Source organism: Prionailurus bengalensis, chromosome A3 (assembly GCF_016509475.1).
Source record: "Prionailurus bengalensis isolate Pbe53 chromosome A3, Fcat_Pben_1.1_paternal_pri, whole genome shotgun sequence".
Lineage (NCBI taxonomy): Eukaryota > Metazoa > Chordata > Mammalia > Carnivora > Felidae > Prionailurus > Prionailurus bengalensis.
Genome location: NC_057354.1, coordinates 31,809,877 through 31,823,045, shown reverse-complemented (window position 1 = coordinate 31,823,045; position 13,169 = coordinate 31,809,877). Strand labels below are relative to the sequence as shown.

At 38.5% G+C, this 13,169-nt stretch overlaps 1 protein-coding gene across 1 annotated transcript in view; it reads left to right on the top strand.

Moving 5' to 3' along the window:
• GPCPD1 (glycerophosphocholine phosphodiesterase 1) overlaps positions 1-12,864 on the top strand; it is a 49,908-nt gene extending 37,044 nt beyond the window's left edge. Inside the window, exons 16-20 of the mRNA XM_043602844.1 lie at positions 1,044-1,109; positions 2,648-2,784; positions 3,287-3,422; positions 3,857-4,017; positions 9,446-12,864. Coding sequence (XP_043458779.1) covers positions 1,044-1,109; positions 2,648-2,784; positions 3,287-3,422; positions 3,857-4,017; positions 9,446-9,635 — 690 coding nt within the window. The 3' untranslated portion in view covers positions 9,636-12,864. The remainder of the gene's footprint in view (positions 1-1,043; positions 1,110-2,647; positions 2,785-3,286; positions 3,423-3,856; positions 4,018-9,445) is intronic.
• Positions 12,865-13,169: the final 305 nt, after the last annotated feature.

The window sequence follows — 13,169 nt, the reverse complement described above, 5'->3', positions numbered from 1 at the left end:
TATCAGGCAAGCCTATATGGATGCCAGGCACTCCTTGGTCATGCTGGGTCTGCTTTTTTTTCCCACTGGCTCCATTTCCTAACTTCTGCTTTTCTCCATTGTCTTTTTCTGGTGATGTCAGGTACAGTAGATATATCTTAGGCAACAGTATATCATTTCAGTTTATCATGATTATTCACCCTACAGAGGAAGCTACCAGAGAGCTCCTAAAGTGGACATTGTTGTAGTGTGTTTAAAACCTGATTGGAGTAATTTTTCAGTTATTTATGAAGCCCAGTTAAGTTACATCATTTCTTCTAGTTCAGAATTCTGAAATCATTTGGTTCTGAGAAATCACATGATTCCTAGACTTGTGATTAAATACAATTATTAAAAAATTGTGTATTAACAGTTTAACATTTATTTAACCAGATAAATTAAACACACATTTATTCACTCTGTCACCATCGCTGTAATTTAATCACAGATGTTTTAAAACCGAAAAAGGCTAATAAATACAATCCTAATTTAAAGGAGAAACTTTGATGTTTAGGAGTCTTAACACGAATATACAGTATTTTCCTTATTTTTCTAATTTTGTATTAGCTCAGTAACAATGTGATAGGTACATTAAATAAAATAAGGCTAAAGATACCAGAGAAGAAGGTCAAACAGCCACACATGAAATTGTTTACAAACTGTTTAAGGTACTTGTCATGCAGCTGGTTAGGGCAGACCCAAGATCCCTGATGGCGAAAGGACTTTAGGTTAAGGATGTGTCTTTTGTAGTGGTAGTGTATCTGCCCTCGCAGATCTTGCCATAGACCACTGCTTTTGCTGCTTAATCTCTTGTTTAACTTAATCACCAACCATGTTGTCATTCGGGGTATGGGAAAAGATAGTGGTTTATGCCGAAGGCACAAAACATTTTATCCTTACTTAGTGATATGTTTTACTATCGATTGCTTTTGTAGTAATTCTGTTTTCCTTTTTTTCTTCTCTTATTCTACCATTCATCTCACCAAAAACAAAACAAAATTCACCTCCAACAAACAAAACTCTAGGTTTTAGAGTCTTTGCCAGAAGATGTAGGGTTTAACATAGAAATAAAATGGATCTGCCAACAAAGGGTAAGTAATCCTTGACGTAACACATTCTTCTTCCTCTTTCTCCCCATTTCTTCAAATGCATTTGTTCCTCTCTCCTTGTTTTAGTGGAAAGGTAAGACTGAAATCTTACTCTGGCTTCTTTCGGCAAGCACAGTGCTTCTTGGACGTTTTTAATAAAAGCATACTTTATCCTTATATGTGAGTACTTGAAAGGAGTGATGAATGTATTGTAGTATAAATTTCAGTTTAAACATGTCCCATGTGGATATTAATATGATGGTTTCTGGACATACTTATAAAATGAACAGTGGAAACTAAGAACTTTATATAACTGATGAGTTTTTGTTTTCTTATCCTCCATTTAAACATATATTTTCAGTAATTTTGTAAGCAGTTTTCTGTTAAGTGGCAATAGTAGCTAGTAATAGTTAATCAAGAAAAGAAATTTTCTGCAGGTGTGTTTTAGATCAGTCACAGATTTAGACTTTTTGCTGTTGTTCCACAGTTATATATTGAAAAGCTGCTATGGGTGAGCATTTTGTTGGTGCTGGGTTCAAGTACTGAGCAAAACAGAATAAAACTTGCCTTCTTGGAATAGTGTAGTTGAGGAAAATAATTCACTATTGAATATATCAGATGGAGATGTGTGTAAATGGTTGGGATGTATGGTAAGAGGGTTGTTGGGGTGGGGAGGGCACTGAAAGCGGTTAATTCAGGTATGATTGGGCAATCAGAGCAATATCCTAGAATTTGTTTTGATCAGAATAATCTACAACTGCCCTCAAATCATGCCTTCTAAGTAGCTGTTTATGATAAGCTGGTCCTGGTTAACATAGTGATTTTTCTTAATAAGTGATTTTTAGTTTTCTGAGCTCTTAGGGTTATTTTATTTTATTATCATTTTTTTTTCAATATATGAAATTTATTGTCAAATTGGTTTCCATACAACACCCAGTGCTCATCCCAAAAGGTGCCCTCCTCAATACCCATCACCCATCTTAGGGTTATTTTAATGACTAATATATAAAATGCCTAATATTTGAATATCAACAGGACTCTTGGTATCTTAGCTATATTTAGAGACTATTTTTATTACGTGTTGAGGGTACTTGATATGCCTTAGAGCCAAAGAATGAGATTTTTAACTAGTAATTCATAATTACCTGGACTTTTTGTAATGAGTTAGCAAGTGAAGTAGAGTCCTTTTGTCTTACAGTTCATGAAGATTATATAAAAATATTTTAAAGTTAGTAAGGTGCAGATTTCCAGAGTTCTGGTTTTTATTCTGTTAAACTTATTAAAGCAAAAGTTTATTGATGATATAATCACTTTGCATATAAGTGTCTCTACCTGAAATATGACAGCTGCACCATCACTAAGCAGCTGTGTGGTCTTGGGCAAATCACTCAATCTTTTCAAGCCTTAGCTTTCCCCATGTAAAATAAGAGTTGGGTTAGATGTTCCCAAGATTTTTTTTTTTTTTTTTTTTTTTTTTTTTTGGCACTGTGATCCTAGGATATTTAATGGCCTTTGTTTTTCTGTTTATTTTTTCCATATAGGATGGAATGTGGGATGGTAACTTATCAACGTATTTTGACATGAATCTGTTTTTGGACATAATTTTAAAAACTGTCTTAGAAAATTCTGGGAAGAGGAGAATAGTGTTTTCTTCATTCGATGCAGATATTTGCACTATGTGAGTAATATTAAATTGTTTTCACCTAGACTCTTAAACTGTAGCTGGGATTTAGGGACAGAGGTTGTGATTGGAGGTGGGGAAGTTGCCCAGACTTCACCCTTGACTTGTCCTCTCAGTTAGGTTCTATATATTCTCACACCTCTTCAGAACTACCCTCTACTCCAGCAAACCTCACACCCACAGGGTCCTAGTACCTCACACTGTGTTCATTTAATAGGCAGGTAACATCCTCCTTACCAAATATAAACCCTCGAGGGCTTTCTTGTTGGCCATTTCTGAAAATATTTTAGCTTTTTTATAGAATAATTAAAAAGTTTTCTTTTATTGATTGAAAGATGCAATACATGTTAATGGTGATTATAGCTCAGTAATGGGATTATGCTCTTTTGATGGGGGGGCAGGGGCGGTTTCTTTATATAGTCACAGTTTCCTAAAATTCTAAAATGATATATAAGAATTATCTCCCTGATGAAAAGTACTTCCTTATTGTCTTCTTTAGGGTTCGGCAAAAGCAGAACAAATACCCCATATTATTTTTGACTCAAGGAAAATCAGATATTTACCCTGAACTCATGGACCTCAGATCTAGGACAACCCCCATTGCAATGAGCTTTGCACAGTTTGAAAACCTACTGGTAAGTTACATTTGAATTTTTTAGATTTTAATTTTTTAAGAAATGTCTTAGAGCAGTAGTGAATAAGTTTTTGTGTTATTTTACACATCTGATTGGTTAGTTTTGACCCATGTGTAGCAAGCTGATAGCTCTACTTAAAAATGAGGATATTAGATCTCAAAATAAAAAGCAGTTAAATGAACATTAAAGTATTTTCTTCCAGGCCTAGGTTAAGTAAGTTCTTGTAGTTTAGTTTTCTGAGTGGATTTTATGAATCATCTAAAATGGCTAGACTGTAGACTTCTTTGATAAATAAATTGTAATTGTAAGAAAAAGTCCTAACAGTTTTTTCCCTGTGCATTGTACTTTGGAGAACATTGATGTAGAGTACGACCAATTAGTATTTGCAGTTAATAAGTTACTTTCTCATGAGTAAATTATTTTTCTTCTTTTAGGGAATAAATGCACATACTGAAGACCTGCTCAGAAACCCATCCTATATTCAAGAGGCAAAAGCTAAGGGACTAGTCATATTCTGCTGGGGTGATGATACCAATGATCCCGAAAACAGAAAGAAATTGAAGGAGTTTGGAGTTAATGGTCTAATTTATGATAGGTATTTGTCTTTCATGAGAACTTTTCATGTATTGTTAGGAAAAAAATAGTTATAAAATTAAAAATAATATTAAACTTAGTTAAAATTCTGTAGTTCAGCCTGAGGTTTAACATTTATTTGTAGAGTTTTTCAAACTTTGGCGTATAGCACAACCACTTGGGAAGCTTGTTAAACATTCAGATCACTGGGCTCCATACCAGATGTACTCTTGTCTTGGCTGGGGGGCTCTCTCCCCCAGATGCTTCTCTCTCTCCACCAACTTTCTTGGGGGTCTCATCCAGTTCTGTGGCTTTTCATACCTTTATTCTTAAGTTTTATGTCTCCAACCTTTACATCTCAGACGTTTCCCCTAACTGCTTAAACTTTTGTATCCAGCTAGCAACACCTGTTCTTTCTGTAGACTTCCTGATTTCAGTATGACAACTCTGTCTTTCCAGTTTCTCAGGCCAAATCGTTGGAGTCTTTGGTGACTGTACTTAAACTCATACCCCAAAACCAGTCAGACAGAATCTTGTTGATTCTGTCTTCAAAATCTACCCTGAATGTATCCACTCGCCACACTTGCTATATAGTCAGTCTCCACTGAGAAGGACACCTCATTTCTCACGTGGATTATTGAAATTGTCTGCTCACTCGCCACTGCCTTTACTCATGCCTCCCTGCTATCTGTTCTTAGCACAGCAGCCAGAGGGAGCCTGTTCTAATTAAAGTCAGATCCTATGACTGCTTATAACTTGCACAGTTTTCTGTGTCACCTAGAGTAAAGTCACAGGCCCTTCCAAAGCCCCGTGTGAGCGGATTCCATCTCTTTTCCCCCCTCCCCCACCCCAACACGCCCACACAAACAAGCTCCGTGAGGACAGGCTCTTTGCCTGTTTTGTTCACTATTTTATCTCTAAGAATTAGAATAACGTGTGATACACAGTAGGGGTTCAAGTATTTGTTGAACTTTTTTTTTTCTTTTTTTTTTTTAAGCTCCCTAGGTGTTTCTGATGTAAGTTTGAGAGCCACCAATCTGATAGATGAAAAGATTGCTTAATATAAAGAAATTTGGGGTTTGAAGGGATGTCATTTAGTCCACTGAGGGGTGGGCAATCTTACTAATACTTGAGCAACATCGTACAAAGAATAAGTGTTGAAATTCTTACCAGGCTTGTTTTAAAAAATACTTTCCTTGGGGCGCCTGGATGGCTCGGTCTATTAAGTGTCCGACTTCAGCTCAGGTCATGATCACCAGCCCCACGTTGGGCTCTGTGCTGACAGCTCAGAGCCTGGAGCCGGCTTCAGATTCTGTATCTCCCTCTCTCTCTCTCTGCCACTCCCCTGCTCATGCTGTCTCTCAAAAATAAATAAACGTTAAAAAAAAATACTTTCCTTGATTTTAGTTCACTTTACCGTCTGTCCTGTATAGTTGTATCACTTATAGTAGACCTTTCCAACTAGTTCAATGAAGATAAAAATTTTACATCACTTATATGAGACATTTCCAACTAATTAAAGGAAGATAAAATGTTTACATTAATCATTTGAAAGAAGTGCTGGCTTTAGCAAAATTTTGGAGAATATTTCTTTCTTTGAGGAGAAGGAAGGGATGATTGCAAATATTTTCAGGCAAGGAAATGTATTGTGAGACATACCGTGTATAATAACTTCCCTTCATCTGAAGGGCCTTACTTAGAGCCAAATTGTGACATGTAATGGAGAACAGGAATATACTTTGTGATAAAAAGCCCCCAAGAAAGAGAGTTCTTCCTGGCTAAGGATCAATAAGAGTACCTTTTTTAAAGTTTATTCATTTATTTTGAGAGAGTGAGAGAATCCAAAACACTCTGTGTTGGGGCTCGAACTCATGAACTGTGAGATCACCACCTGAGCTGAAATCAAGACGCTTAACCGACTCAGCCACCCAGGTGCCCCAATAAGAATGCTTTCAAAGAGGAAGTGTTGAGTTGGTTTTTGGGAGTGGCTAAGTTTGCTTTGACAGGATTTGAGTTTCAGGCAGAAGCAATAGCATGACTCAGGGCAGGACTATGTTGAAGACATTGAGGAAATAGCTCAGGGTGGGGCTCCTGCTAGGATCTGTTAGAGTTGGTGTTTACCCTTGAACTTTTTTTTTTTTTTAACACTTTAATCTGAGAACTACATATATAAGTATGTATGTGTGTTTTGTATGTGTATATAAGATTTACAGTGAAAACCAGCAGTCCCCTGTGCCTGTTATCCCTTTCATTGTTTTTAGCTGAGTTCCTGTGCCCTGATGTTTTTTAAGCTATTTTGTTCTGGTATGTAATGTGCTTATGTTACTATTTTTTTTTTTTAATCATCAAATTTAGACATTGTGGAGTTTTTGAACGATAGTGATTTGGGAGCCTTTGATTTATTTTACATTGGGGGAATTATTGATAAGATGAGGTGTTTTAGTGGGTCAAAAACCGATTTAGTCTCCTTTTACAAAGGTATTAACACACCGTAGATTTTACATTTAATCATGTTTTTGCAGTACGTTATGGCATATAAAGAGCTGTGTTCGATTTGGTGATATTTGGAGTTTTTGCATTTGTGATAACGTGACCTTTAATTTACCTTTCTCAACTGGTTGTTTCTCATTTTGGTATGGGGCAAATACTTGCCAAATAGAGTAATTAGGCAATGTTCCTATTTTTATAAAATAATTACTGTACCTGCTCAAATGGTTAAAAAATTAAAATATAAATTCAGTAACAGACATGCATGTTAAAGAATATTAGCATTAGATTTGAAGTCTGCCGTTTGCCTCTCCCTAATTCAATTCCCTTATCTCCTCTCTCAGATACAACTTTATCAAATTATTATTCTCTTTTTAAAAATTTTAAATTCTTATTTCGGTCACTAAATAGTATCATTTAGTTTCTCATGGCTTTAGACTTTATTTGTACTTTTTTCCCACTCGTTATAATGTTCTTAAAGTCAGTCTGTTTATTGTATGTAATTATAATGTATTCATCTTCGTGACTGTGTAGTATTCATGGCTATGTCTCTACCACTGTTTATTCTACTTGAGAACATTTAGGTAATTGCCAAGTTTTTGCTTTTGCAAAACTTTTGCTTTTGCTTCCTATCATCCTGAGTGAAGACTGCTCCCTGACCCTTCCTGTGTCTGAGCTTCCATTTCCTGTGGTCCAGATATTTTTTGCTTTATGGTTATTTTTATGGAACACACCCTTCAGTAACTTCTTAAGAAAGGAAGACATGGAAAGTAAATATGTGGTCTTGCATGCTTGGAAGTATTGTGGCTGGGCATAAATTTTCATGTTAGAAACCATTTTCTTTCAGAATTTTAAAAGCATTTCTCCATCAGCTTCACAGTTTTCAGTGTTACTGTTGAGGAGTGTGAAACCATGTTGAATCTTGTTTCTGCACGAGTGGTTTCTTTGTTTCCTGTCTGGAAGCTTGGAGAGTCTTCTTTTTGTCACCAGTGTGGTAAAATTTCATAGAGATGGGTCTTGTTGTGGGTCTGGTTTCATCCCTTGTGGTGGGCACATGGCAGCCCATTTAATCTGTTGATGCGTGTCCTTGAAGATGCCGAAAATTTTGTAAATTATTCTTTGATTTTTGTCTCCCATTTTTCTGGGGTTTTTTTCCCCCCCTTTATAAAAGAAATCCTTTAGTTTACATATGACACACTCTTGGACCAGGCTTCTAATTCTTATTTTTTCTTCTATTTTCTATCTTTGTCTTTTTGCTCCACTTTGAAAGATTTTGCCAACCTTATCATCCACCCATTCTCTTGACTTTTTTGTGTCTTTAATTTCTAAGAACTGTCTTTATTCTCTGAATGCGCTTTTTTTCCTCTATATATAACATTCTGTTTGGGCTTAATGAACTATTTCTAGGAAGGCATCAAGGACTTGTATGTGTGTGTGTGTGTGTGTGTGTGTGTTTGGAATTTTCTTCTCTTTGGCTCATTATCTTACATGTTAGAAGTTTTCCTCAAGTTGCTTAGAAACCCTTGACTGCTTCTCGTGATAAGAAATAGGGATCTAAAAAGCTTGTTGGAGGCTCTGTGTGCATGGGGCGTGTTCACTTGGATTTCACTGTGGGGTGATGTGAGTGGCCTGTTTGGTCATACTTCTGATGTCAGTAGATTCAGAACTTTACTTTTTGACTGACCAGATTCCTCACAGAAGAATCTATATAAACTACCTAGAGGATCCAGATCTGGCTCCCAGGGTTCTTGGGAATCAGGTAAGGGACGAGATCTGGGGAAGGGAAGGCATGTCTCTGAATTTTGCATGTGTGATATGTGTGGACTGTCTCCTGGTGCTGGTGGCTTTTGTAAAATGCCCAAACCCTTACCTGGTTGTCTTGTCCTCCATTCCAAGACATTTCCTGTTAAATTCTTGAAATACCAACCTCAGGGGTGTGGGGCAGCCTCCATGGCAGGAAGTTAGGAGGAAGGGAGATGCTCACTGCTGCTCAGGCCCTCACCTCATCTGCCCTGTTTTAGTCTCCCCTCCCCCTAGTTCTAAGGGGAAACGGGTGCTGCTTTTAACTCTGCCTTCTCATGGTTTCCACTACTGGCTTGAGATTTGGTGATTTGGCCTTTTCTGCTCGGCTAACTAAAATACTTTGTTATTACTTACGCATCTGTTTCCCAGCTCCCAAAACTGTGTTACTGTGTCTCTTTGTTTCTGTTTTTCTCTGTATGCATGGATTCTTTTTTAATCCCTTTATTTTCTTTTTAATGGGATATACAGGGAAAGTAAACGTAGATGCTTCAGTTCAGTCTTCTGTCTTGACCCAGAGGTCACTTCTCATTTTCTTGGAAATTGTTTCCTGCTCTGATACCACAGCGACTTCTGTCATCGCACCTCACGTGAGCTGCCCGGCCCTCATGTTTAGGCCTGAGAGGCTGTCCTCTCTCTGCTGATGGGCAGTGCAGTGCTGGCATTGTCACATGGGCTTTTTCTGGGCTCTCAACTGTGAGTGCGTGTGCCTGTGCCACACAACTTCAGGACAGTTCTCAGTGCACATCTTCAGTGCTTTGAAGTCACAGCTGGGTATGGATTCCAGCTCTGCCTCTTTCTAGCTTCCCGTCATAAAATAAGGCCTTGTCGATTGATTGACTTGGAGAGAAGATACCTGAAGAATCAGTCACTCAGTAAACTACAGATTTATTTCATTTTCTGTTTCAGTTGCTTTATAATCAGGCTTTTTCATCACGGGCCCCAAAAGAAATGCTGTTATTCTGCATTATTAGAAAGATGGAGAAGTATTTTTAAACAGAGCTGATAACTTCCATCTTGTAAAAAGTTGGGGGAAGGTGTGCTCCTGTACTATGAATGTTCCAGGCGTTCTGTAATCAAATTCTCCTGAAAAGGTTAAGTCAGGTCTTAAGGGAACCATGAAATTACACTATTTTATGTGTTTGTTGTTTGTTTCATCATAGGATATATGATTGGATGCCTGAACAGCCAAATATATTCCAAGTGGAGCAGTTGGAACGCCTGAAGCAAGAATTGCCAGAGCTTAAGAGCTGTTTGTGTCCCACTGTTAGCCGCTTTGTTCCCTCATCTTTGTGCGGGGAGCCTGATATCCATGTGGATGCCAACGGCATTGATAACGTGGGGAGTGCTTAGTTTTTACTGGGCAGAGGCCCTTTTGGGGCACGCACCACTGTTGTGGGGATTCACTTTTCATCACTGAGCATTGTTTATCTATGCCTTCTAGGTTTCTCAGTCCAATGAAGCAATAATGAAGTATTTTACTATTTCACTACAATTCTTGCTAGGATTTCAAGTATGCTATTTAAATCATTTGGCCAGGTATAATTACCAGTCAGTCTCTTTACAATGAGAAAATTTATTGGTTGGCAAACATTTTAAACTAAATATGTAAACATATAATGTTAAACGTCCATTAAAACCATAGTGCTTGGAAATTAACTATATAAATATCTTATATTTACAGTTCTTACAACTTTCATTTGATCAGGTCTGAAATATTTAGCACTTGAGGAACATGACTATGCATAATTATACCTGACCATGGGAAAAATAAGTACCTCAAATGCATGCATTTGCACTGGTGATTCCAACTGCACAAATCTTTGTGCCATCTATGTATATATGTATTTTTTACATGGATTGACATGCACACACACCATTTTCATTCAGTATGAACCTTGAGGCTGCTGCCATTCTCCCACTTAACCAAACCAATGCCTGTGTAAACAGCCTGGAGGTGATCCTTGAAAACTTGTCTCCTAAGTCTTTCAAAAGTTGTTTTGCATAAATGTTAAAGTTTCAAAATGCTGCAGGGTAATTTAATGTATAAAATATTAGAAGTATGTAGTGCATACTTAATAGAGTAGGCCATAATGTGTAAATTCTATTCCATGCATGCTTTAGGTTTTAAGCATGAGATTGTACATGTTTACTGTAAGTCCTTGCATCTGTGGTGCTAGGTGAGTGTGAGAAGGTGTCAAGGACTGAAAATATTTTGTTGCCTAAAAAAAAAAAAAAAAAAAAAAAAAAGCCTGTTTGTAGGCATTTTAAATATGCTTATTTTAAGTGTCTCTCACTACCTATTACACACCGTTGCTCTGTGGGTTTGTTGTGTGTGCGTGTGTGTGTTGTACAGCAGTTAAATCTCCATGCAGAAAAATAAATGTCCTGAATTCTCACATTGGTATTTTTTATTGGTTAATGTATATCAGGCATGTAACTTATTTAGGAAATGTAGACGATCCTTCTAAATGTATATGCATGTATTTAGGATTATACTAAGGTTTCTTTCCTTAGAAGCTGATTGTTTTGGCATTAACTGTAACTTAAGAATGAATGTTGAATAAAATACACAGATTTATTTTCCTCCTTTTAAAACAAAATTTCAGGAAGGTATTACTTTTATAGACTTGGTTCTCTTACTACGAGACATTGGCCTCCTGCCCTAAAGTAATGCCCTACTTGCATCTGCCTTTTACTGCATGTTCTTCACTTAGGCAATTTAGTCATGCATTGACACATTTTAGTACTAGCTGAGAATCCTAGCTGAGAACCTAAGACTTGGAATTACACGGTGTATCTTTTTATTTTTTAAGCCAAACAATGCAGTTTTGGTTCAGTCTTAATCGTGTGAGGATAGGCTTTGAAATCCTGTTATGGTGGTGTGCTGTAACACTGATATTTAATGGAAAAGAGTTTAGGAAATGCAGTCTTCTACAAGTGTTCTATATACTTTTCCCACACTGATTTTCCAACACTTTGGTGTGACTTTGGTGTGAATTAGGGAGTTTTAGAAAACTCCTGAAAAAATTCATTTTGTCTGCAGACCTGTGTACAGTACAGTGACCATTACCTTATGGCAACTCGGTTAGCTGTAGGTGTGCGTTTTCAGTCCTGTTCACTTGCCCTCCTCCCCTGTGCCTTTCCAGTCCCATGGCAGTGCAGCTCCATGTTGAAGACTCAAGATCGTAAAGGGAAAGGAGGGGGGGGTGGTTCCTGAACAATGTAATTTGCAAAGAGCTCGCAAGGACTGCTTATGACACAGAAAGAGCCTCACTGCTCACTTCCTTTGCATCCCTTCCTGACCTTATAAACCAGGGTTAGTAGAAAATTAAAGCATAGCAAGCAGTAGCTCCCCCACTTTTCTAGGACTAAGTCCAGGCGTCCATACCACTAGCCGTTGCCCTGTGCAGTGCTCTGGCCACACTGTGCCCACTGTGCCCACCATTCCCCTGGCCACGCCATGCTCCTACGCTATTCCCTGTCTGTAGCCATGCGCCCTGTGCCTGGAAGCCCTCTCCTCCCCACAGACACTTTCGCCCTGCCAGACTCCTTGCTCCTTGAGCCATCGGCCTCTCCTCTGAGTCCTTGCTGAAACTTGTTCAGAAGGATGAGTCCATCTTTTACTCCATAGCCATGTGCATACCTGGATCATGCCGTGCATTCTAGGTAGGCATGGTGGTTTGTCTCACCAGGCTGCAGTCTCTTCAAGGGCAGGGACCTTGGCTTTTTATTTCCACAGTGCATGGAACATAGTAGAAAAATGTTGGAATTATTGGGATAATAATTTGTATCAAATGTCCTTTTGAATTAAGAGATTTAATTATGTTTACTAAATGTAAACTTTGGTTTACATTTTGACAGTGGGAACAGTTTGTTGATGTCAATTTTCAATGTAGAGGTATAATGTTAAAATCGTTTTATATTTTCTGGAAATTGCAATGTTTGATAAAATGCCGCCATTGTTCTCTGGTGTTTTCTACTCTCTGGAACTCTGTACTGTAACTGACTGGATGTGAATGTGAGGAATACAGTTCATTCCTGTGTCGGTAGTGCCTCAGGGCTACCACAGCCGCTCATTACCTCACTGCCATTGTTCCTTGTGTCTCCTCTCCTCCCACCCCCCCCCCCCCCCACCTTAGGCCTACCTCAGTACCCCTTTCCTTGTCTGAAATGCCTTCTCTGTCTTCCTTCAGTGTCCAGCTCAGGTACCGCCTCTTCCATAAAACTTTGCTCAGCTTCTGATTGGAATTATGATGCAAACAAATGCGTGCAGCCTCTAAATCTCACTGCTTCATTTTGTAGCTGGGCCAGTAAACCCAGAGAAGTGAACTGACTTTTTTACCAGGTTGGGACTAGAACTGGGTTTTGTGATTCCTAATCCCGTGTTCTTGAACTATGCTGCCTTCTGAATTCTCGTGGCGTTTGTTAGCATGTGCTTTCTTACAGTCTCTCTATGTGCCTGTTCTATTTCCCTAAGATTGTAAGCCCCTTAAGGGCAGGGACCTCTTTGCATTTCTAGCACTACTATAGTGTTCCATACTTAGTCATGAACTAGACAAATAAATGGCGGTGGCAACGATCCTAGTTTCCTAACTCAGATTGTTTCACAGTATACATACGGTTTTGTATGGCATGCTTGGCTATGTTGTCTGGAGTGTGTGTGCTCGTGTGCATGCGTGTGCATGTGTGTTTGCATGTGTACTCTGCCCCAGTTGCTTGGGGTCACAGGTGGGTTATTGTAAACCAATTTTCTACTTCATGCTAAGTGAGGACAATTATGAGACTGAGTGGAAGATGAGGTACAGGTTTCCCCCCAGGCCCGGCTGCCCCTTCCTGGGGAGTACACCTAAATCCTGCAGCTGGTGGCCTGATAGGACAGGGTAC